General features: G+C 38.7%; 1 protein-coding gene across 2 annotated transcripts in view; it reads right to left on the bottom strand.

Annotated features, from left to right (window-relative positions):
• Positions 1-22,446, bottom strand: part of kcnh8 (potassium voltage-gated channel, subfamily H (eag-related), member 8) — a 57,881-nt gene extending 35,435 nt beyond the window's left edge. The window contains exons 1-7 of one of the 2 annotated variants that reach the window (XR_008301274.1): positions 22,129-22,446; positions 11,135-11,239; positions 8,516-8,749; positions 7,804-7,935; positions 6,807-6,937; positions 3,149-3,383; positions 2,681-2,838 (exon numbers count right to left, since the gene is read on the bottom strand). Coding sequence is in view for 1 of the 2 variants with exons in the window: in XM_053231550.1 (XP_053087525.1) it covers positions 2,681-2,838; positions 3,149-3,383; positions 6,807-6,937; positions 7,804-7,935; positions 8,516-8,749; positions 22,129-22,204 (966 nt within the window). In the remaining variant the exon portion in view is untranslated. The remainder of the gene's footprint in view (positions 1-2,680; positions 2,839-3,148; positions 3,384-6,806; positions 6,938-7,803; positions 7,936-8,515; positions 8,750-11,134; positions 11,240-22,128) is intronic. The other variant, XM_053231550.1, reaches the window with a different exon arrangement.
• Positions 22,447-26,888: the final 4,442 nt, after the last annotated feature.

Below are 26,888 nucleotides of genomic sequence, written 5' to 3'. Positions count from 1 at the left end.
ATGTTTTTGCAAGAAAGAGTGAGAAAATATTGCAAAAAGACTGAGTGGTGTAATAAAATCAAAAGGTGCTTCAACATAGTATTAGTTTAGGCTTGTGCACACTTATGCAACTAGGTTATTGTAAAAAAAAATAATAATTTTTCTTTTTTCCCTATAAAAGTTTCTGATTGTTTTTCACTTTATTTGTATATTTTGCAACTGCACACTGAAGTTGAGAAAATATCTGACATGATTTATCATAGTGTCATTCTTTTACTTGACAAAAACCTGCCATTTTAACAGGGGTGTGTAGACTTTTTCTACCCATTGTATGCCAGGAGTGGAGAGTGCTGTAAATTTCACTCCAGTAAGTAAGAGGAATTAGTGATGAGAAAGAGGAAGGGGGTCAGATTTTGTTGAGTGCAGACGTAGAAAGATTGTGTATCTACTCAAATGGCGGGTAAATATGAAATATTGATTAACTTTACTGCACTCACAACCATGCATAACTCACTCTATTAACACTTCTTCTTTCTGTCCATTCAGTAATCATACTGTGATGACTTGAGGAACACTTGTAGCATTTGGAGCTATCCTGTGCAGTTTGTGACTTTCGTCAGAGCTAAGTTTTTCTCTCCAAAAAAGAAGGAGTGAGACACCGTTTTTTTCCCGTTGATCCATTTGTGTATCCATTTCTTCTTCCTTCGAGAGTTGCCTGTGAACTGCTGGCATCTGTGCATTGCTAGAGTCTGTTCTCCACCCCATGAAGAGTTCCCTCCGGGAGCTGAACCCTTACTAGGCCTACCTCTGGAGCGCGGTAGTTCTAGATGTTTGGCATGGAATTCTTGGCAGAGTAGGGGTTACGAACGTCGTCTGCTGGAATCCAGCATTGTTCCTCTGGGCCATAGCCCTCCCATTCAATGAGGTACTCCAACTTCCCATCTTTGCGGAGTGCGTTCAAGATGTTCTTGACTATGTAGGCAAGTTGTCCTTCTATGTCCAGTGGTCCGGATGGTGTGGTGAGGGGAACGTCGGATGCTAATGGTCCTAGTGTGACAGGCTTGAGGCATGATATGTGGAATGAAGGTGCTAGTCTACTATGGGGTGGGAGCTCCAACTTGTATGTGACCTCACAGGATCTTTTATGTGCCAATGTATCATGCATTGAGCTTCTTGCAACCATACACAGTCACCTGGTTGGAACTGTGGAGTTTCTCCTCAATGTCAGCAAATTCTTTGTTTCTCTGCGCCACTTGGTCTAAGCGCCTGTGTGTGTTCTCCCACACCTCTTCACTCTGCCTAAACCATTTGTCTACTGCAGGTGAATCTGTGGGTTTAGCATTGCAGAGAAACAGCAGTTGCTGATAACCCAGTACACACTGGAAGGGTGTCAGTTGCATGGCTGAGTGCTGTAGAGAGTTCTGGATGTATTTGGCCCAAGGCAGAAACTGAGCCACTTCAGCCGCCGCTTGTGTGACAAGTGCATTTAGGGCTGGACACAGTAACTCAATCTACAGCACTGAATGTGCTGGTTACCACAGACTTCTATTATTATAGAATACATAATAAACAGTTTGACATCCGCAGTCATAATGAATTCATTCTGATTGACAAAAAATCAGTAAAACACAATTTGACCTTATTGTTTCTGTGGCGCAGTGACCACAAGATTTGTTCCTGCTGTCCATCACTCCGCAGTTCAAGCCTTCTCCAAGTTACTGAGGGTGCTGGAACACTGTTCCATTCTTAACCCCTACCCTTATCCCTGGGAATAATACATGCCTTTTAAAAAAAAAAGCAATACTTACTGTTCAACGGCATGATCAACCTAACCACAAAGAACTCACTGCATTAGAGAGATTGGTGGTAGTCTTGATGGTAGTAGTTTCAGCTCTCCATGCACATAAATCACTGTATCCTCTGCATACAGCTGTAAATTTGATTATATTTGTGGCTCGTGTAATTAAGTAAGTTGATCAAAGCATTTTCTCCAGATCCAATTGTGGTGGTGGGGGAGTGGTTGAGCACCGGTTTGTGAAGGGAGAGTGGAGTCAGGGAAAAATGAGTGGTGATGAATGAGTGCTGCCACTTTTTTATTAGTAATGGAACTCTGTTTGTTCCCTGTGGTACGCTGCAGTGGGCACTGAAAAACGAGCACAAGTTACACTACAGAAACTGAGCCACCAAATGACGAGCAGATTCCTGCTCAATAAAACAGTCATGATGAGATCTAACAATCTGACATCTGAATTCTCACTGAATGTGTACTGACTTGGCAATTGATGTGAGATTAGTCCATGTGGTGATGAAAGACACAGCTCATGTTTCAATGTGTTTATGTGAGTGCATTTTCCTACCTTCTAGTGCAAAAAAAAAAAAAAATACTAAAAATTATTTTTGTAACCTGAAATGTGCATATCTGAGTTATATTATATATTTATACTGTGTTATATGTACAGTATATTATATATTTAAGTTATATGAGAGGAACAAAGTGACTTAAAAAAGCTAGAAAATAGTCCCTATTCCATAGCATCCATCTCTTGCACACTCACACCTGATGATTACCGAGCATCACAATTTACTAGAATTAAAATCGATGTGCTGGTCCAACGGGGCATCCATGGCTACGCAGTGAACAGAACATGAGGGTTAAAACACTCTGAATGAAAAATATTACAAGCCAAACCTTTGAACTCACCACGCTAACATTGAAGGCATAGAGGAGATCAAAGGGCAATGCGGCCACAAAGTCGATGATTAACCAGGTGGTCATGTAGTGGATGCAGATCTGCCGTGCATCGAAGATCACTTGACCAGACGTGCTCACATATGTAGTGCGAAAGTTAAGCATGATGTCTACAATGAATATGAAAAAGCATGATGTTCAGACAGCACACACTCTGAGCTCTTTTCCAATAAGCTACAGTCTGTATGCAGAGTTTAAATTGTTGTGCTATTGTGAAAAGGTTTAGTTATGTACTAAAAAGTATATTCTCATTTTTTATATAAGCAAAGTAACTAGTGTTTGAGAAACATATTTATCAAAGTTTTTTCATGTAACTGTTCAAGGAGCCCAATTATTTGCTTACCCTGGGAGGCTTTATAAGAACATCCCTTTTAAAAAACGGATAAAATGAAGATACATTTCAACCCTGAGCTTTCTCACCAATGATAAAAAGGATCTCCACAGCGATGTCACTGACAGTGGTGCTGCGTGTCAAGTCTTCATCACCAATAAAACACACGTTGTACGGCACAGTCACAGCCACATAGAAAGTAGCCAGCAGGATTAGCCAATCCCAGCCAGCCTTGAATGTGCTGAAGTGGAGGAGGATGAACTTGGACTTCCTGGCATCCGCAACTTTGTATTCCGGCAGAGCTGGCGGATCCCCGAAAACATTCTGGTAATCATGACCATAAAGATGGAAAAAGAGAGGGGTTACCAATTCAGCTGCAGGTCCTTGGTGGCATGTTTTTCTTGTTCTTTTCTGCCTTCATCTGGCATGCCACTTTCTCTCACTTATATCTTATATGTATGTACAGTAGAGTCCGGAAGTATTTGGACAATGACAGAGTTTTTATGATTTTGCTTTAATACACCACCACAATGGATTTGAAATAAAACAATCAAGATGTGATTGAAGTGTAGACTTCCAGCTTTATTTTAAGAGGTTCCATAAAAATATGGCATTTACCATTTAGGAATTACAGCCATTTTCAACAAAGTACCTCCATTTTCAGGGGCTCAAAGGTATTTGGACAAAGTGACATAATTGTAAATATAACCATAATTTTAACACTTGGATGAAAATCCTTTGCCGTCGCTGACTGCCTGAAGTCTGGAGCTCATGTTCTCAAAACTCAAATTCTGAGTTTCCTCCCTGGAGATGCTTTGCCACGCCTTCACTGCAGCCACCTTCACTTGCTGCTTGTTTGTGGGTCTTTCTGCCTTCAGTCTTGTCTTCAGTAAGTGAAAAGCAGCTCTATTGGGTTGAGATCAGGCGACTGACTTGGCCATTGAAGAATATTCCATTTCTTTGCCTTCAAAAATACCATAATATTCTCAAGTTGCTTTCGCAATTATGTTTAGCGTCATTATCCACCTGCACTGTGAAGTGGCGTCCTATCAGTTTTGTAGCATTTGGCTGAATGTGAGCAGAGAGTAGAGCCCTGTACACCTCAGAATTCATCCTGCTACTTCTGTCAGCAGTCACATCATCAATAAACACCAGTGAGCCCGTTCCATTGGCAGCCATACATGCCCATGCCATAACACTGCCTCCACCATGTTTGACACATGATGTGGTATACTTTGGCTCATGAGCTGTTCCTTTCTTTCGCCATACTTTTCTCTTCCCATCATTCTGGTACAAGTTAAACTTAGTTTCATCAGTCCAAAGAATCTTATTCCAGAACATTGGAGGCTTTTTTAGATGTTTTCTGGCAAAGTCTAATCTGGTTTTTCTGTTCTTGAATGTTCCCAGTGGTTTGCACCTTGTTGTAAACCCTCTGTATTTACATTCATGAAGGCGTCTCTTGATTGTAGATTTTGACAATGATACGCCTACCTTCTCCAGAGTATTCTTGACTTCTGTTGATGTTGATTGAGATCTCCTTGGACTTCATATTGGTAGCTCCAGTCGAACAGCTGCCAAATGCCAACTCAATACCTGATATCAACTCCAGACCTTTTATCTGCTTCATTTGTCTTGAAGTAACGAGGGAATGGACAGCACCTGGTCAATTAACTTCTTGTCATTCAATTGTCCAAATACCTTTGAGCCCCTGAAAATGGAGGTACTTTGTTGAAAATGGCTGTAATTCCTAAATGGTAAATGCCTTATTTTTGCGGAACCTCTTAAAATAAAGCTGAAAGTCTACACTTCCATCACATCTAGATTGTTTTATTTCAAATCCATTGTGGTGGTGTATAAAGGCAAAATCACAAAAACTCTGTCATTGTCCAAATACTTCTGGACCTAACTGTGTATATATATATATATATATATATATATATATGTATATATATAATATAGTATAGTGTATATATGTATATATATAATATAGTGTATATATATATATATATATATATATATATATATATATATATATATATATATATATATATATATATACACTATATTACCAAAAGTATTCGGTCACCTGCCTTGACTCACATATGAACTTAAGTGCCATCCCATTCCTAACCCATAGGGTTCAATATGATGTCGGTCCACCTTTTGCAGCTATTACAGCTTCAACTCTTCTGGGAAGGCTGTCCACAAGGTTGAGGAGTGTGTTTATAGGAATTTTTGACCATTCTTCTAAAAGCGCATTGGTGAGGTCACACACTGATGTTGGTCGAGAAGGCCTGGCTCTCAGTCTCCGCTCTAATTCATCCCAAAGGTGTTCTATCGGGTTCAGGTCAGGACTCTGTGCAGGCCAGTCAAGTTCATCCACACCAGACTCTGTCATCCATGTCTTTATGGACCTTGCTTTGTGCACTGGTGCACAGTCATGTTGGAAGAGGAAGGGGCCCGCTCCAAACTGTTCCCACAAGGTTGGGAGCATGGAATTGTCCAAAATGTTTTGGTATCCTGAAGCATTCAAAGTTCCTTTCACTGGAACTAAGGGGCCAAGCCCAACTCCTGAAAAACAACCCCACACCATAATTCCTCCTCCACCAAATTTCACACTCGGCACAATGCAGTCCGAAATGTACCGTTCTCCTGGCAACCTCCAAACCCAGACTCGTCCATCAGACTGCCAGATGGAAAAGCGTGATTCATCACTCCAGAGAACGCGTCTCCACTGCTCTAGAGTCCAGTGGCGGCGTGCTTTACACCACTGCATCCGACGCTTTGCATTGCACTTGGTGATGTGTGGCTTGGATGCAGCTGCTCGGCCATGGAAACCCATTCCATGAAGCTCTCTGCGTACTGTACTTGGGCTAATCTGAAGGTCACATGAAGTTTGGAGCTCTGTAGCAATTGACTGTGAAGAAAGTCGACGACCTCTTTGCACTATGCGCTTCAGCATCCGCTGACCCCTCTCCGTCAGTTTACGTGGCCTACCACTTCGTGGCTGAGTTGCTGTTGTTCCCAAACTCTTCCATTTTGTTATGATAAAGCTGACAGTTGACTGTGGAATATTTAGGAGCGAGGAAATTTCACGACTGGATTTGTTGCACAGGTGGCATCCTATGACAGTTCCACGCTGGAATTCACTGAGCTCCTGAGAGCGGCCCATTCTTTCACAAATGTTTGTAAAAACAGTCTGCATGCCTAAGTGCTTGATTTTATACACCTGTGGCCAGGCCAAGTGATTAGGACACCTGATTCTGATCATTTGGATGGGTGACCGAATACTTTTGGTAATATAGTGTGTATATATATATATATATATATATATATATATATACATATATATATATATACATATATGTATATATATCTGCCCAATAGGAAGTTTTGTGCATTTTTACAGGAATTAAATTTTAAATACTCCTCCTAGAGATTCATTAAACTCAAAACAAAATTTAGTCTCTGATCTCACATGAATTCTTGTCAAATGTTTTACTCATTTCTTTACCTGTGCAGTTTGGGGGACTTTCTACAAGTAGTAAGTCAAGGTGAAGTTTCAGACTATTCAACTCTCATGCAAGAGGTTTCATCATTAGTTCTTCTGTTCACTGATGAATATTTAAGTATAATAGCCTTAACTTACCACTACTAGATTTTTAAAGAATGTTCAAAATCACACCTTCTCTCACCTCATTCATTCTGTCATGTACCCTTCATGCATGTTTGCTCACCCACTCGTACCTTATTGAGTTTGATTTTGTTTTGTTTCTGCCGGTTGTGGAGATGTCCTGAGATGTGGTAGAGGACCGTGTTAGAGCGAACCCGAGCGGCGCTGAATGGAGATCCACCTTTGATCTGACCATGATGACGCTCTGCGAAAGAGCAAGTACAGCTAATATAAAAACTAGGGTTACTGCAACTTCAAATGTGGCACCAAAATGGGTATGACAGCAGAAACCACAGACACAACACAGATGCTAATACAAACACATTCCAACAAATACTAGCACAAACACCAGAATCTTGTATCAACTTTGGATAGAGGATATCAACTTTGGATATAGGATATGTCTTCTGAATGACAGTTTACATAATTGTGAATCCACTGGTGCATTTCATAATCCTACCTGACATTTATGTGGGAGTTTTGAAAATATTTACCACATAATGGTTCCCACTACTATTCACATTTCCTGTGCAAAACCAGTGCTTTTATACACTAAAGAGAAAACCACTTGTCATTCGGGGCAGTAGTTTTGCTGCTATTTAATACAAAAGAATAAGACAGCATGATGTTATTTCCATTCATATAGTGAATAAGAAGATGGACTAATTTTTCACCCCGGTGTCATTCATGATGTCCTGTTTTGCACATGTAATCGCTGCAGGTTTGGACATTCGATTGTTGTTACACAACAGCAGGTGCAGAGATAACAGAACCTTCTATCCCTGACCTATTTAAGTCTAAACCATAATAAAACTCAACCCAACACAACCCTAAAACTCTGTCACTATTGATATGCCAATAACAATATTTTAATTTGGAAATACCTGTGGGGCTAACGTTAATAAAGTGCCCAAAGCAGGTGGAAAGAAAGAGCGAGCAAAGTGAAACCATAAAGGTGATCTTGGTATTCCTGGTTTATGTCCTTTCCAACACTGATCTATGATATTAATCATATGTTCACCAGCCAAGAGTTTCATGGATGCTTGAAATACTCAAAGGAACATGCAAAACCTTCTTTCTTTTCAACTGGAATGGCTTTTGCCTTGGTGTCTGTGATGTCTTTGAATGAAGCAAGGAAGAGAACAACATCGCCTTTCTCGTTTTTAATAGGCACAATGTCCAGAAGACACCAGAACACACAACCTGTATTGGAGACAGAAAAACACTCTTAGAGATCTAACATTACAATATTTTCCTTATCAGTGAGCCAATCAGACCCTCTCTCTTTAAATTCATTTAATCATTATTTGTGAGTGTGTGTGTGTGTGTGTGTCAGACACAGCCTGATACTAAGTCACTTGGGGAAATTCTGTTTAATTGCACACAGCTGGTGATGTCTTTGTCAAATCTCTTGCTTCCACTTGAAAAATCTCTCACTATTACCAGGGACAGAAAAAGGTGGAAAAATGCAAATGAAAGATACTGTTAAGAGCCTTGTTTCATGTTGTTGTTTTTTTTTGGATGCTCCACTTAGTTTGGATCACTAGACAGAATAAAGAATAATAGTGTGTACTTATGACAGAATCAAACTGCTGTAGAATCACATAGTCATAGCTTTTATAACAGCTTTATTGGTATGAAAACCTCAGTCATTATAATTCTTATGAATTTTAGGAATGATCTGGTTTAAAATACGTAATGCATTAGTTCAGCCAACATAATGAATAGGGCAAATATTAATCTTTGGAGGTATCATGCAAAATTTTCTGTCACTTTTACTTACCATTCTTTTTATAAAACATGATCTCCTCTTTAAGCTCGCTGCGCTCTTCAAGGGCAGAATCCACACGCAGGATGGCGTGTTCGCTGCTCTCGAGCCCATAAAGAAACCTGCATGCACAGCTTTGCTGCATGACCTCAGTGCGTGCGAAACCCGTGAGCTCGCAGAAGCCATCTGAACAGTAAACTATGGGAAACCCCTTTGCTACCTGTGCGTTAGCCAGGATGAAGTTGCTGTCTGTGGAGAAGAACACATACATGTTCACTTGGATCACTGTACAAGGTAAGAAATCACAATGTGGTGTGTAATTACAGTCAGCAGATTACAGCAACAATCTAGAAATATCTGTGAAAAGTAAAGCACTTTATAGCTAGGCAATATGCTGATAAACAAAGCGTATCCAGAGAGCAGAAATACAGCGGAGAATGTACATTGCCACACACACACACACACACACACAGGTTGTGACAGAGATGCTCTTGTGTTAGAGATAAAGATACCTGTAACCATTAAATTAAAAAATCAAATGCCAAATTCTACTCAGATATAAAAAACGAACAAACATTATGTAGAGCATGGAGCAAGGGACCCATTTAACGGTAAAATAAATTCCACAGATCCCCTCAGCATAGACTTATTTTATGAACATAATACAACTATTCAAATATTAAGCTCATTAATCAAAAGTATACCATAACATTCTGGCTATTTATTGGTGCCCTAGAGATTGCATTTCCAAACCAAGAACACATTAGGTTCAACTTGACATTTTATGGACTCAGTTATTGACATTTGTACTAAAAGCCATTCACAGAACGTTTTACACATTTTGAACTAAAACAGTACGGACCCCTGGCGGCTCCTGGCCCCCACTTAGAGAACCACTAAGTAAAGAGTAAAACACAAATAAACCAATCGAAATCTAAAGTCACACATGCAACTGCATGTGGTTGTTTTTTTTTTTTTTAAATCTATCTTTTACATTTTAACAATGTAGTTTTAGGTTTTATAAAAAATACTTCTAATTGTGAATTTAGATGTGGTGTGCCTTAGCACCCATGTATTTTCAAAGATTTAGCTGTACTGAAGTCTCACATATATAGAGATCATAGGGATCATGTACAATGGGCATGTAACACAGTTTCTGTCTCATTTCAAGAGTCACATTCAATCAGGAGTGGAAATCTCATTCAGATTCAGATTCATTCAGATTCAGATGTGACCAGAAAGTTAGGGTGAAATTAATGTTTGCGTCACACAGGGGCGATTACAGTAGAATAGGCTTACCTATTCATTGAACGTTATCACTTACAGCATTTGAGTTACTTAAAACATGAATGCTGATTGTAACGCCAGCTGAAGGGAAAATATCCTGCGTATCCTCTTCAATCATTCGCCCCGCCCCCCTCACTGTGCTCCTCCTCCCTTCATTTTCCCATGGAAACCTCGACTCGCAGTCAGACGATAATTCATAATATGACAATGTAGCTGAGGAAAGATAACTACCAGGCTAACGCTTATCGCTGGGTTAATGAGTAATATGTGAATTTGAATTTATTTGACATTGGACATCCCATCTTCCAGATCTATTTCCCTTGGCACTGAATTGATTGATGTTAGCTTGCTAACTGCTAAAAGAATGTTTGCTTATCTCTTGTAATTTGGTATTCTGCCACAAATGATGTGATTTAGTCATCACTGAAAGTGATTTGTTCATTTAGGGGGCTAGTAGGTTAGTTAGTATATATAGTTTTTTATATATATATATATATATATATATATATATATATATATATATATATATATATATATTTTTTTTTTTTTAAATGTGTTAGCTGTTCTAATTGCAATGAGTGCTCTACTTAGTATTACTTAGCTTATTTTTATTTATCCAGGTTTATTTATCCATTCAAACTTATTTCATTCCAAGCGGTGGCAGAAGGCGAGAAGAGCATCATCATTTCTTCTCTTGTCTTTATCTATCTACATGCATTTATTTCAGGAATTTTAATAGAAATTAGGTATAGTCGAGTATCAAATAAAATGTAAACTTGCATTGATAAAGTTACTGTTGTTAGGATAAAATTTGAAGAGAAAAACATTGTTTTAAGTGTTAGAAAAATACTGAAGCTGCCTTGTGTGCCATTATGGGTGACAGTTTGGGATCTCATGCTGTTGGTGGCTCTGTGGATAATTTCAGTCACAGCCTAAATAGGTTCTGTGACTCATTCCAGGCCATACGTGTACTGTTAAAGCAAACTGCAGAGGCTTATCAAAAGAGCCCTGATGAACTAACTACCAGTGACTGTGATGATGTGCCTGGGGTCAAATTTGACTCCCCTTAATCAGCTGAAATACATTCATGTATTTCCTCAAGAGAGCAAGAGCTGAGCAGTGCAGAGCTGGGTGTGTGTGCTGATGCGGATTAAAGTACAACCGCTCAAAAGCGAACAAAATAGTAATGGCCAATAAAGAGCACTTTTTGAGTTGAGTCCAAGCCTGCCTCCCATTTCCACATTTCCCTCTGAACCCAGGAGAAGTGACATAACATATTATAAAGGACAACTATATCAAATGAGCTATATCAAATGTGATTGACCATGTCCTTGTCTATGGACTCACAATAAGACAAGCTGAGAAATGAGTCCAACCAAATCCGAGCTGCTTCTCAGTTGCTTCTGTAGTCCGTACCTTCAGGCAGGAGGACAGGTAATTTACTGCAATCTGCTGTTTACAGGAAAGATAGATTACAGTATTCACATTTGCAGTACTGAGTTCTTACTGTACACTGTAACACAGTATTGCTGTAGTCTCTTCTCATTCATGTACTATACTGTACCTGTTGCTGTTATATACTCTATGTAGTGTATTGTAATACTGTAGTTTAATATACTACATGGAAACAACAAAAGGACTATATTCTGGTTGCAATGGCAACTGTAAACATGCTCACAACATTATTCACCACGAGAAACTGATGCATTCCAGCATCTTAACCATCGACTTCATCCTTTGTTGCAATAGAATGACAATGAAACAAGCATACCAGGTTCCTTTTGAAAGGAATTCAGACAGAGTCAAGAACCAGGGCTTGCAATCTGTACAGGTTAAATCAATATAGCATCTTTTTACAGTATTGGCAATGTGTATCTTCAGCCTTTAGGATCATGTGATAGCCTGCAGTATACAGTATACTGCAATATGCTTTACTGCATACTTACTATAAGTGATTGCTGTGGCAGTATGTAAGGTGTTTCCACACTATATACTTTACAGTGTGTATACTGTGATGTAATTGTGTGCATTGTCAATGTGAACAAACATAGCCTGGATTGTCAGAGCAGTCACCGTTATCATTGGGGAACATTTACAAAAGAAATTTGATACTCATGAAAATCCTGTAATTTCTGAAAAAATGTTCATATCCTACTTATGCTCCTGCGTGTGTGTAAATTTATGCATAAGAAGAGCAGATTCAGTACACTGGCCTCCCTGTGTGATGTGGCTTGGGGTCCATGATCATCTGGGTACAGTGTAGCCCTTTTTCCCCTCCATTTTCATGTCAAACCTTTTGTTTTTCCACATCACTTAATTCACCTTTTCTGTAATTTTCCTCTAGGTTTTGACTTGTTTAGATGCTGTTATAGATTTTTTTTTTTGACAAAGAATTGAGTCAGAATAACTTCCACTTCTGACTTTCTGCCTTTTCTTTCACCGTTTAGTCATCATTGTGTCTTTCTAGCCTTCTATGCGCTTTACCTTTTATGGAGCTTTGTGGCCAAATGCAAATAAGTTGTATCGGGAACAATGTGTGCATACACAAGTGAGTACGAATTAATCAGCATTTCTGAAACTTTTATAAATCTGGCAGAAAGTCGTAGTACAGTTTGGCTTACAAAAACATTTACACACACTTTACTAAAAGAATAAACGAGTCCACCATGCTGCAGTGATTATGCAACTGGTTCAGTGACCATCCTAGATTTTCCAATCTGTTATCGCCAGCATATTCCCCATTCCCCAATCCCACAGAGGAGTTTTTCTTAGCATAGTGGTGGAAGGTACATGAGAAGAATCTGGAGGAAGCCTGTGTGGACATTGCACTTGAATCCGTCCCAGGATTGTTAAGATGCAGCATATTTCCCTTGCTGCCTGGGGAGTGCAAACATCTTGCATGATGTGAATGAGGTCATGTGGCTCCCAGGCCAGAGATATGATCCAAATAATGACGATGCTGAGATTAATGAGGAGTGTAAGTAGTTAAATAGGATTTTTCTGATGCTGAAATTATTGATAGTATACTTCTCTGGCTTTCTCACTGATCTGTGATCTGTGGGGTGTATTTACATGTAGCCTATATTTGTTCTGTGACTGAATGTAATATATGTATAGCTTAAATTCAAGGAACGAAAAATTTGAAACTGGGTCTTGCAGTATTTAGCATATCTGTATATTTGCACATTGTATTTTGAGGGCTGTAGTATGATGGTGCAAAGTCCAACACCTCTACTGTTACCCTGAGGTTTTGAGAAAAAGGGGGTAGTGTTCAAAAAGTGTGTTGAGAAAAAAAAATTGAGAAAAACTGTATAAATAGAATGTAAATTAGAAGTCACGTATGTTATCTGTAGCATTTGTTCAGTGCTCCTGTGCCCTCCTGTGTAGCTGATTTATGGATGTGTTGAGTTATGTAGGGCACTGGCCCATGTACAGTACGTCCTCACATCTTTTCTTTTTTCTTTTTTTATCTTTCCGACTCAGGATCTATGTACACTGTCCCAAGCCACATAATCATTTACATTTTCTCAATAATGTTATTTGTTAGAATGAATTACGATTTTGAAAAATCTTCTATTAGACAATTCTATCATTATGGACATGTTAACATTTACAGTATTCTGTATGCTATTTCCAAAAGCTTACATTAATGTACTGTGTTGGACCTTTCTTAGGAAGCAGTAAATATGACTATGAAGGATTTAACAGCTTGTTAGTTTGTCGTTTGTTGACAAGTAGAAATGATTAAGTTTCAGAAGAAGTATTTAGCAAATCAGACAGCATATGTTTTGGCAGAAGGGACAGGAAAATAAGTCTTATAAGAACATGGAGTAAACTGCAATTATGTGTGCCCTAGGGCTATACTTTTAGTTGTCTTATTTCATTTAATAACCAATTTTCTGTTAGGATACTTGATACTTATGCTTAGGCTTGTTGTTTTGTTCTAAGAGGCTTCAAAAACAGGCTGATATTGCATCATAACTGAGCACATATCAGTATATGTCAGCAACATAACAGTATATGATACGTCTCTTAAAGGGAAGGGGCCATATTGTGGAAAATGGGATTTTTCTTGATGTATTTATTTATTTAATTTTTAATGAAAGAGGGTTTCTTTGCACTAGAAAGCACTGCTGAAGTTTCAAAACACATATTTTTCTCTGCAGTCCATACAGTCAATTTACAAAAACAAAGGTGCAAAAACAACCTATTTTAAATTCTTCATGGATATTGTGTCACTAATATTTACATATTTATTAGGGGTGTAACAATATGGCATATCATATCATATTGCTTCTTCTCGATGTTAGTGGAACAAAACATTCAACAGGCTGCTTAATAAAATATGCTATTCATCATAAAGTACTGCTTATATTACATAATGAATATATTACATAATGAACATTTAAGTTACTCACACCCACACCCCCTCCTCTGAAAATCCCCCCTCTCTCTGGCGGGTCACAACCCATCCATTACCACGCTCCTTCTCTCCAGCTCCTCCTCCTAATCACAGCCCACGCTTGGCCATGCCCTCACTGCCCCAACTACTTTGCTAATATGTTAATGATGCTTACTCCATATTTATCATGACAATAATGATAATGTTTTAATTCATTCACTTGGATTTATATATTGCGCTTTGATTTAGCCAATGATGTTAGATATGACTCTACTTTTGTAGGATTATTTAATGTTGCCAAATGCCACAGGATTAACAGGGGTAAAGAAGGGGAAGAAATTATTTTGTTCGTGCATAATTGGGTTCTATTTAATAGCAATGAGCTGTGAAAACTGGCCTTGGGCTGCAAGATAGAATTTAGTCTCAGTTTTGACTGATCTATTATTACTTGGGCAGGAAGCACTAAGGAATTCAGGAACTCTGTTTGAAAAATAGAAGACAATTGTGGGGATGAAGACATTGTAAGAGTGCTGACTGGTTTATAGGAGCTAGAGGGTTTTCTTCTTTTAAGCTAAACTATCAAGAACACACTCGTCACACCACACTGCACTGGACCTGCAAATGTAATGTAAATGTACATGTTAAAGGCAAGAGCTAGATGGTCTGCCTCAGAGGAAGTCCATCTCGTCTATCTTGCTGTCTTTATAATTCTCTAGATGCTGTCCAGGTCATAACCTCCTGACAGCAGTACTGCAGTCCTAGACCAGCACAGTCTGACTACTGACACTAATTTCATCTGTCTTATGTCTGTGTGTCTCTTCCTTTTTATCAATTAGGAAATATTAGCAACTCAAACGTGCCGGTTCAGGTAATATCAAATAAAATAAATAGAGTTGTTGTTTTTTCTGCTGCTTCCGTTAGGGGCTGCCACAGCGGATCACTGGTCCACACGTTTGATCTGGATGCCTTTTCTGATGCAACCCTCTCATTTGATCCAGGCTTGAGACCGGCACTGAGAGTACACTCGCAGTGGCTGCGTTAAATAAAATAAATAAAGTAATTTAATAAAAATATGAATGTCCTTGATTAAAATAAGCACAAATAAAATTCATTTCATTTCATAAAATTCATTTTAAAATTCAATTAATTTAGGTTCATATTACATGTGGAGTTTTTTGGTTTTGTTGTTTTAGTTTTTAAATAAAAGCATTAAAAAAAGAAGCACTCCTTCATAACTGTCAGATATCCCTAACCTTGTGTGCACATTTGGTCCTCACCACAATATAAAAGCATTTACTTTTACATTTGATTTAATGTACAGATTGGAAATATTTGCAAATAACAAATAAAAATATTACTGCCAGGTATGGACATTAAGAAATCAGACTTTTTCAGTGCTGGGTTTTAATTGATCATTAATCCGTCATTTTTCTTTTAACATAATTCCCCACTCCCTGCTTTCTACTTTTTCATAAATGTGAAAGGATAAAGGGCAGTGGGAACAATTCTGTCCTGTCCTAGATTGTTTTCAGGCTCTCCTTACACTGCTATCCTCACAAAACAAACACATACACACACCAGCTCAAGTCCCAAACTGTAACACCTGAGAGCTATTTAAAGAAACAAGGTATGATTAGTGAGGGGAGCAGCAGCACAAGGAGGGAGAGAGAGAGAGACAGACAGACAGACACACAGGGGGTAGTCTCCTAAGGGGGCTCAGGATAATTTCTGGAACCTTCTATTTTAATGGGATTGTCTGTGTTTGACACACCATCCTGTATACAGTATATTCCACTGTGTGGGAAGTAAGAGTGGATGGGTGCATTTATAAAACCTCACATATATTTAGCTTAAGCTTGGGCAATGATCACTCAGCATCAAGTTTATCCCGATCTCTCTGGTCACTGTGATACCTAGAAAGCTCAGACAGACTGTAGGTACCTTGGGTACAGTATACCTGGTATGCCATACTGAAGGTTAAAGCACTGTTATGTTGTATAACAGCCACACCATTGCTGACCTTTGTGAGCTGAGTTGCTGGTGCTATGGAGGCTGTTTAAAAACACAGGCACTATCAATCAACAGCACACTTAAAATTCAGCTAATGCTCCTTCTGCTTAAAAGGAGCCTCAAGATTATCCTTGGTGTCAATTTTGTCTTTTCACATACATTATCAGTGTTTCCTGTTCTCATTTGCTGTTGCCATGTTAGTTAATTAGTAAACACCTGTTTCTTGTTACCTCTGTCTAATTTGTCCAGTTAAACCCTCTGTGTTGCCCTTGTAATGCGTGAAGTAGGTGTGTTTGCTGTAGAATTCAGCGAGGGATACTTAGGCATGTCCCTTGTGGTTTTCTATTTTGAGGTTTTTCTTTGCTATTCCTGGAGAGGTTTTTCGTCTGAATAAAATGACATACAAAATAAATTGAAAAGTGAGAATCTGGTATGTTTTGTCAACAAACACACCCAAGAACTTCCTGCTTTCACAGACAGAAGCAATTTGACTGAGGTGGCAGATTTTTTTTCAGTAGCCTGTTGGAAAACTTGCTTTGTTCACCACTAAGTCCTTGATACAAAACTCTTTAATAACTTTCAAAGACAAGATTATGTGGAGGTTTTTGAGTCCGTCATGCTATATCTGGCTCCATAACGGTAATTGTGCCATAGCGTTCAAAACATTTCACATGGGAGCAAATCAGACTGCAACCTTTAACATTCAGAAGGCTGTGGTCAGAAAAGATATCAAGTATTCTGTAGCCAGTGGGCAGAGGGTTTAAGGCTGAGACCAGGTGAAGACTAAGGCCCTGTCTGAAACTGTGCCCTGACTCACTTTCACTATTTACTCTGTAGACTGCTCAATATATAGAGCACTGTACAGGGCAGAAGTGAGGGAGACCCTGAACTGAATTTAGAAAACACGCACCTAGTGCAGTTACTGAAAATGAATGACTGTATGAATGAATTCATTAATTCAATTTTATTTATATAGGGCTTTTTACAGTGGACATTGTCACAAAGCAGCTTTATAGAAATCTGGATGTAGTTTTGTGAATGGATGGATGAAGGAAAGAAAAGTGAATTGGTCACCCATGAACAACAGTTGAACAACCTTCTTCCTTCTCCACTGGAATCAACCCATCATGGTTCAGTCCAACAAACCCAATGAAAATCCAGCCAAGTGTTTTCCAATCCTCCAATGCTCCCTGTACTTCTCCTTGCAGGAGGGCACTTCTGATCAGATGACCTCTATCTCCATTCAGTCTCCTGATTACTAAACCATGCACTGCCTCGCTCCCATTCACAAACTCCCTGAAAAATCCTGGACTTTCACTCACACTTTACAAAGTCTCACACAATCAACCCTGCTGAGCATTGCATCTTTATCCCTAGACTCATAGCCTGGTAAGGTTATTGAGTATCTTAGAGCAAAAGTACTGTCATGGTAAAAAGAAAGTACACCCTCCTTCAATTCTTCTTCTGTTTTTATTTATCAGGGCCTAAATAACAATCTCGTGGTCCTCACCAACTTCTACACACAAACAAATAACCTCAGGTGACAACAAAAAACACAACAGATTTCAATATGTATTTTTTTTTTTTCACAAAAATTAACCCAACATTCAGAAACCAGGTGGGAAAAAATAAGTACACCCTATAATTCAGTAACATGTAGGACCACCTTTAGCAACAATAACTTGAAGTAAATGTTTTCTGCAGGAGTTTATTAGTCTCACATTATATGGAGAGATTTTGACCCACTCTTCTTTACAACATTGCGTCAGTTCATTGGTGTTTGAGGGCATTTCGTTTATGCACAGCTCTCTGAAGATCCCACCACGGCATCTCAATGGGGTTGAGGTCTGGACTTGAACTTGGCCATTCCAGCATCTTGATTTTTTTTTGTCTTTAGCCATTCAGTTGTCAATTTGCTGGTGTGTTTGGGATCACTGTCCTGTTGACCCAATTTCAGCCCAGCTTGAGCTGCTGGACAGACGGGCTCACATTTGTCTCAAGAATATTCAGGTATAAAGTGGAGTTCATCATTGTCTCAATGTCTGCAAGTTTCCCAGGTCCAGTAGCTACAAAACAAACCCAAATCATCACCATGCTTGACAGATGGTATTAGGTGTTTGTGGTGATACACTGTGTTTGGTTTTTGCATGATGACCAAAGACATCTCCACCTTGGACTCACCAGTCCAAATGGTTTGTTCAGATGCAATTCAGCAAACTTAAGTCATGCTGCCATATTCTTTTTGGAGAGAAGGGGAATTTTGCTAGCCAGCTTTCCATGAAAGCCATACTCGTTTTGTCTTTTTCTGATTGCGCTGTCATGAACGTAAACACTTAATGTGCTTACAGAAGCCTGTAGGTCACATGATGTAGCTCTTGGTTTTTTCTTTATATCTCTGAGTATTAAACAGTCTGAGCTTGGACTGGATTTGCTGAGACACCCACTTCTGGGAAGACCATTTGTAAACAATCATTCTCACTGTAGAATGATGGTCTTATAACCCTTCCCATATTGATGAGCAGCAACAGTTGCTTCTCTGAGGTCATGGCTGATGTTCTTTCTTCTTGGCATGAGGTAGACACACACCTGAGTGCTCCAGAACACCAGTGCATGGAGATGCAAGGAATGTGTGCTTTAAGTTGCTTCATCTCTGGTTTTCTACATTTGAGTACAAAGATTCAAAAAAATTCAAAAATTGTTTCACTTCTTCTGTCATCACTGAAGAAGAGATCTCTCATTTTTGTCTGCCCATATTTGGACCTCAGTCACGGACACTGACCATTTATTCATCTTCAGTAAGCATTTTATCCTGCTCAGGGTCACGTTGGATTCGGATTTCCAAACAACTTAAGGTACCACAAGCATCTGTACTAACAATTGTATGCAAATATAATAATCTTTGGAACACACAGACACTGCATCATTCAGGAACTGAATGACATAACTCTCAGGGATGAACAAAATTTAGCCTGAAAGGTTCAACTCAACCCCAACAAAAGGACCTGGTGATGGAGTTGGAAGCATCAGGTACCACAGTATGTACATCCACCATTAAGAGAGTCCTACATCTCCATGGCCTGAAAGGCTGTTGTGCAGGGAAGAAACCCCTACTCCAAGACTGGAGCCAGTCTTTTCTCTCTCTGTATCAGACACAATCTTATTGCTTCACTGTAATTATTTACCATATGCCATCTTGAAGGGAGCTAGGCTCTGACCACATGGATAAAGATATTTTTTAAAATGTTTTTTTTCTCTGCATTTTGGTCTCCAGGCCACACGAAAACTGGTTCTGATGACTGAAAAAGAAGCTTTTTGAAACCACTCTCTCAGGTGGAGAAATTTTACAACTTATTTTTCACTTTTTTCATGTGGACAGGAAAAAAGCTGTAAATGCTGATATCAGTGCAAAAGGGGTAAAAACTAGCTGTATATGTGTGGACAGGGCCTCAGTGTTACAGAACACCACTCCTGTACTAGTCAGTGAACTACTTGGGAAAACAAACAACAGTCTACCATAAAGAGTAAGTGGTACTTGCTGGAGGAAGTTTATATCATCAGAAAGAAGTGTCCAAGAATTCAAGCTAGACATTCTCACTTTATATACACTACATCACCTTCATCAGACGTACCTAGACACATTTAGCATAGACATATGTTAATGGATGTTCCTTTTTTCCTGGAATCTATCTGGGAAAATCTCTGTTGAGGTGGATTGGTTATTTTCCATTATTGGTTATTTTTATTGTATGGAATGGGATTTTTTTTAGCCATTTTGGTGTTAATCTCTGCCATTTGATCTGCAGTAGTTCAAGGACAAACAGTGCTCCCAAAGGTATACTGTCACACCTTCAGGATGCCTAAAGCCTTCGAGGAGAGCATTTACCATCAAGAATTTCCATTTAGTGTTATATTTAGCTTCATTAGCTCTGTGTTGCAAACTAGGATGCTTTGCACTAAGGTAATCTGACTAATATTCTGACTAACATTCACACAGAAGAGCAGCCATATGCGCTCTCTTATAAAGCTTTCTCTGTCCCACCATACAGCCGATGGCCAGGTGTTATAGACAGATCCTCAGCTGGAGGGAGAATGCACAGGGGGGTGCCATCCCCCAGGTAGAAAATGACAATATTTAACTTCTAAACGGCATCCCCATTTTCTGTCCCCTTTAAATTAAAATTATGTGATAAACACTTCCATCCACATTTACACTTCCATCCATAAGACTCAACAAAATTTGTGTAAATTTGTGTTTGTAATCCTGGGGATTGGTCTTAGTAATTATTTATGATATTAGAACATTAGTAAGCTAGCTAGTTAATCTACTGTTTCATGCAGGTTTCTCTTGTGCTGATAGATTTTTGGCATTACGCTTGAAATATTTTACAAATGGGCCATTGGCTGTAGCTGTTGTGCTATCTGTCTAATGATTTAAGCCTGGACGATGTATATACATAGGCCTACATGATTTTTCTTGGTCTAATATCAGGTAGCCTAAAACAAGTGCTTTTGGACCATAATGTAGTGGCCAACATAGAGTATTATTTAAGCTGAAAGAGAACATAAGTGGACTAAAGAACTTGGTATGGTGCTATTAACAGGATTTATGGAGAGAAAAATACTGCTAGTTAGTGTGATACTGAGATTCTCGCATGTCCACTAATTCTCTGAACTACAGGATCATTTTCAGATCTTACAGAAAAGGGAGAACGTGGCACGCTGAGGAAAACCTCATCAATAACCCTTTTCCTAACCAGTTGTGAATTTTCAGTTGTAAGACTATGGTTAAGGTGGTTTGCTCCACTGAATGTATATGATTAAAGTTCTTAAACCCATAGATCTATCGCACAAATAGATAAAGGTTGGAAGGAAGGAGCAGGCATCATTGGTGGGGAGGTGCAGGCTCCAAATGCAGCTTCATAGTGTTATCAATTTACTGTCCAGTAAAAGCAAATCATAATAAAAGAAGACAGTATTACCTGCCAATTCTGCCAGAAGACCATACAACAACCCAGCTTGACAAAGTCTCTAGAGCACTTGTTCAATAACGTATAGGCATAGAGGCGTAATTTATTTATCTGTTTATCTATCAGCTTATCTAGATTAGCTAATCTAATTAATCTGATGGCAGCAACACCGTCACACGTCTGGCCTACGTTGTATTCACAAAATTCAAATGTATTCATAATAAGCATTGAGAGAGAATGAGAACACTACAGCCTATTGCTTGTTACTGGAGATAAAATTAAATCACTAAGATCCTACCAAATTTAGAAGTAGACCTCTTTTCTTCCGTCCTGTGCGGATGTCCACAAACTTCTCAAGTGACAGATAATGCAAAAAAATGTCCACACTGGAGTTTATCTATGGCTCTTACATGACCAAATAGCTGCTTTAAGTGTGATAAATGAATACAAAAAGGAGACAGAGAAAACTTCTTCTGTCACAACTGGGTGCATTCAGATATCTGCAGAGCACCACAGTGAGATAGTTAAGACCAAAATTTAACATGAAGATTACTAACATTCCTCATAACTACCAAATATAATCGTGACAAGAGAGCCACATAGACAAATGCTAAGAATTAAATCAAGTAAGAGTTTGCTTGTTATCTGATTTTGGAAACAGGAGAGGTAGGCTGTGGATTTGTGGATTTACTGAACGCTGTTCCTGTGTGCATGTGGGAGAGACAAATGCCAAATCCCACAAAACAACCATCTGTTTATTCTTTACTAACTCCTCTTCTTTAACCATGGCCTTCAAAGTTTTAGTAAAGCCATTTTACATAAATACCCATCTTCAGTCTAGCCTACTGAGGAGTTTCAGATTGCTCTGTTTCAGTCAGAGCTTCAGACGTGTCACAGATTTCACTCCTAACACACTCCAAACCGTGACCTCTTTCACACAGCAGCTCTGCAGGGAAACTCACGCGTGCCGTCAAAGCGCGTGGCGATGGTGTCCAGGAACGTGTTCTGAGGCGCGAGCAGTCCCTTCATCACCGGCATGTTCACGGCCCGGGCAGAGCGCGGATCCCATCAAACTGACAGAGAGTGAGGATACGAGGAAAAAAACAAAACACTGGCAACAATAAAACAAACCAAAAATACAGATAATGAATTTATCTCCGGGGAAAACTAGGCTCGGTCACAGCGCGCGCGTCTCTTTCCTGTTCCTCGAGGAACCAAACAGAGAGAGAGGGAGAGAGAGAGAGAGAGAGAGAGAGAGAGAGACCCGCAGGTATAACACCACAATACCTGTGTGGACTGGAGTGACATCCAGCTGCAGCCCCTGAAGGCAGATTCATAGCTGTAGAAATGATTCAGTGGAAATGATTCTGTAGACATGATTCAGTGGAAATGATTCTGTGGAAATGATTCAGTGGAAATGATTCTGTAGAAATGATTCAGTGGAAATGATTCTGTAGAAATGATTCTGTGGAAATGATTCCGTAGACATGATTCAGTGGAAATGATTCTGTGGAAATGATTCAGTGGAAATGATTCTGTAGAAATGATTCAGTGGAAATGATTCTGTAGAAATGATTCTGTGGAAATGATTCCGTAGACATGATTCAGTGGAAATGATTCTGTAGAAATGATTCAGTGGAAATGATTCTGTAGAAATGATTCTGTGGAAATGATTCTGTAGACATGATTCAGTGGAAATGATTCAGTGGAAATGATTCTGTAGAAATGATTCTGTGGAAATGATTCCGTAGACATGATTCAGTGGAAATGATTCTGTAGAAATGATTCAGTGGAAATGATTCAGTGGAAATGATTCTGTAGAAATGATTCAGTGGAAATGATTCCGTGGAAATGATTCTGTAGACATGATTCAGTGGAAATGATTCTGTAGAAATGATTCAGTGGAAATGATTCAGTGGAAATTATTCTGTAGAAATGATTCCGTGGAAATGATTCCGTAGAAATGATTCTGTGGAAATGATTCTGTAGACATGATTCAGTGGAAATGATTCTGTAGAAATGATTCAGTGGAAATGATTCAGTGGAAATGATTCTGTAGAAATGATTCAGTGGAAATGATTCTGTAGAAATGATTCAGTGGAAATGATTCTGTAGAAATGATTCTGTAGAAATGATTCGCGTTTATGTTTAGGTTCCTTTTCACAAATGGAGATCTGTAATGGTAACAGCAGCATTAACTGGACTGACTGTACATCATGTGAAGTTAGTGAAATATCGATGGTTATCTCTTACAGCTGACTAAAACTAGATTATTATTATTATTATTATTATACGGTTATTGGGCGTCATTTATCAAGCTGGATATGAATGTATTTATTTGTAAATCGAGAGTTTACACAAGAAATTTGGTCGTTCATGAAAATCTCCTAATTGCAGAAAAAATGTTGGTGTCCTACTCATGCTCCTGAGTGTATAAATTTACACATAAGAAGACTAACTAATGTAAACCTCAGCTGATTTTACTGCACTTTTGTGTATGGAAACCTTACAATAACCCAGTTGCACAAGTTACACAACCTTTTACAATGGGGCGTGTGACTGTGCAATTAACCAATCAAATTCAAACTCCTGTTAATAATGAATTATATCATACGCCCAGGCCCAGATTAAGACCTTTCCTTTCCTCGAACTCTGTTATTCAACATACTGCATTTCAGGCACATGCACAGGAAGCTGGATTATGTAAAAATATACACTACAGGACATACAGGACAGACACTTCCTGTAAACTGAGGTAAAGCTGAGAACTGCAGAAAAGCCAGTGGTATGTGTGGGACGAATGCATATATATATATATAGCTATAGCTCACTTACCTGGAGGAGGAACAACTGCATTGTCATGGTCACACTGCTGGCTTTCTGTGTTTGGACAGCATATGTTTAATCTGTCAACAGCACAATTACAAATCGAGAGGATATAGGCCCATGTTTTAGGCGTTTACAGCCAGTGGTTTTCGTGTGGTCAGATTATTTACTAATCACCCTCCTCCTGGCGATGTTCACATGTACATGCACATGCACTGGTTCTAATATTGAGCAGGTGTGTCAAACTCAAATCCTAACTGAGCTACATCACGTTTATGTGAGCTCTTGAAGGGCAAAAAAGTAAAGCTATACATTTTTAATGTATTACTATTATTATTTAATCTATCAGTTAACACCAACAATCTAGGCTCTGAAACTTCACTGTAATAGGATGTTAATAAGAAAAACAAAAAACAAATGACACTCATAAACAGTCAACAATGTCATCATGACGATTCGATATATAACCGTCCCGAATAATAAGAAGTCATGTTCTCCTGTTTTATTTTAATTATTTTCACTGTTCTAAAAATATTTTACCATTTTGTATTTGGAATGATTAAATCACACTTCTCAGGTGAATTGTACAGACACAGAGTGATTTTATTTGGTATATTATTTCTCTTTAATTTAATATATTTTTAGTAAATTAAGTAGTGTTTCAGGCTGTGAGATGTGAGATGTGAGCCTGTGTCTGATGTACAGTTGTTGAGTAGTGGTTAGTTACTACAGGCCATTTCAGCATGATTTTTTGGCACATGTGCTTTACAGCAGTTTACCATTAGATGCTCTTCTTCCTGGCTTTAGGACAGGGGAAATCTTCGATAATATCATGAATCTTTGATAATGATTGATATCAAATTCCTGAGAAATGTGCACCATCAGGTGGCTCAGTCTCTCCTGTCCTATAGAAGCCTACACCACAAGCGATTTTATAACTGAAGGCAGATTAGAAAAGGAACACTTTCCTGATGCACTGGTAACAGGCAAGCTGAGATAGGGCTATATCCACATTTGGAAAAATATTTTGCAGTTTGCTTGAAATAATTCAAAAATCTCATTAAATGTGATTCATTATTCTTGTGAAGCCACACATTCCCTCTTTCTTGCACAATAACTAGGCTTCTTTTTACTTGTCAGTCATGAAACTGACATGAACAACAGCCAACAAGGTGCTCAGTCTGTGGGGTTTCAGCCTCCACTTAATTATATCTGTGTCTGCATACCCCTGTCATCAGTGAAGTGATTAACCCTGAATAAAGATCAGCTGTTTCTGTAGGATTTTCTTTAATAAAGATTTTCAGCAGGTAGGTCACCTCATAAGAGCAGGGTGTACACCTCTTCACCACCCTCTACTGTGTGCCTAGTGACACTACACCACACCTACTGTACCACAGCTATACGTATTCACACACACGTTTAGCCAAGAAGTGTTACTGGTAGTGATTTGACAGCAGAATAGTGGAACTGACTACTCAGGGCTTCAGGGCCCACAAAAATGTTTATTTTGGTATCCTGTTTAAAATTCTAGGTAATTACAGTGATAAATATAGCAGCTTTGAGAGAACAAATAGATAGCTACATAGACAGATAGATAGATAGATAGATAGATAGATAGATAGATAGATAGATCACTTTATTAATCCCAGAGAGAAATTCACAGATTAGAGCAGCAATCTAAAAAGTAAACTGTGCAAGCAGGAGTATTCAGAATAATACAAATAAACAAACTTATTCAGTACAAAAGTACTGAAGATATAATATTGGATATAATATAATAAGACATAATATTGGATATAAAGTGAGTCTAGCCTTATATCCACAGGTCTTCTGAGTAAATGGGAAAGTGTCAGTGCAATACTGGAGTAATAACAGTATAAATAATAATAAAGTGAATATAGACGTATATCCACAAGTCCTCTGAGTGATGTGAAAGTGTACCATATGCCAAGTGCCTGAATTTTATACTTTACAACACTGTAGTAGACTCTTTGATAGCTTCTCTCTCGTCAGAAGCACGAATGGTTCATGACAACAAAATATAAACACCAACCACCGTTTTCCTTCAGATGGGAATTATACTGAATTGTGGACTACTTTAGTCTTTGCTTTAAACAGAACATGAACATACAGTGCTCCCCTGAATTCTTCCAGACTAACTTCATATAACCTAGGTGTTAAGGAACTCTACTCAGTTCTTATTAAATATGAATTGAAATTTTACTGAAACTGAGTTTTTTGTCAGTCTCTAATCTGAAGACGTCTTTAGGGAAGATTGTTTTTTGCATAATTTTCAAAACTGTCACAGTGAACTGACTTCATGTTAAAGAACAATAGAGCAGAGCTCTTACCATTGCTACTAAATTATAGCACTGAGATGTTCATTGTTTTGTATATTATACACTATTAAGTAAAATCAGGTGAATCACAGAGGCTGTGGTTTACCGAGGATGTGCTTACCAATCGGGCATCCCTTACCAGATTTGCACCGTGCATGGGCTGTCATTGGGAATTAGATTGTGCAGGGGACACGGATCAGGTAGCCATGATGCTGCCCGATCTGTATCACGCAAGCATTTAGGTTTTATGGCTCTATTCAGTCTGCTATGCATGCACAAATACATTGCATTACAAAACTTAAGTGCCACGGTTATAATCAATGATATATATACTATATATATGGGTGGACATTCTGACAGAGTCAAAAGTGAAGCCAAAACATCTCTAAGGCCGTCTAGTGGCTGGCTGCAGTACCATTTTAACCCCGGCCCACTCCCATGTTAGTGAATGGGACAGATGGCAATCTTTCATTTTTAAGTTACATCTCCACAAATTATGTTTAGGAATAGTGTTCTGTCGTTTCTACAGGTTCAGTTGACCCTGATATCTCAGCCAA

Source organism: Pangasianodon hypophthalmus, chromosome 29 (genome assembly GCF_027358585.1).
Source record: "Pangasianodon hypophthalmus isolate fPanHyp1 chromosome 29, fPanHyp1.pri, whole genome shotgun sequence".
In the NCBI taxonomy this organism is placed as follows: domain Eukaryota; kingdom Metazoa; phylum Chordata; class Actinopteri; order Siluriformes; family Pangasiidae; genus Pangasianodon; species Pangasianodon hypophthalmus.
The sequence above is the reverse complement of the archived record's forward strand: the minus strand, read 5'-3'. Positions and strand labels throughout refer to the sequence as shown.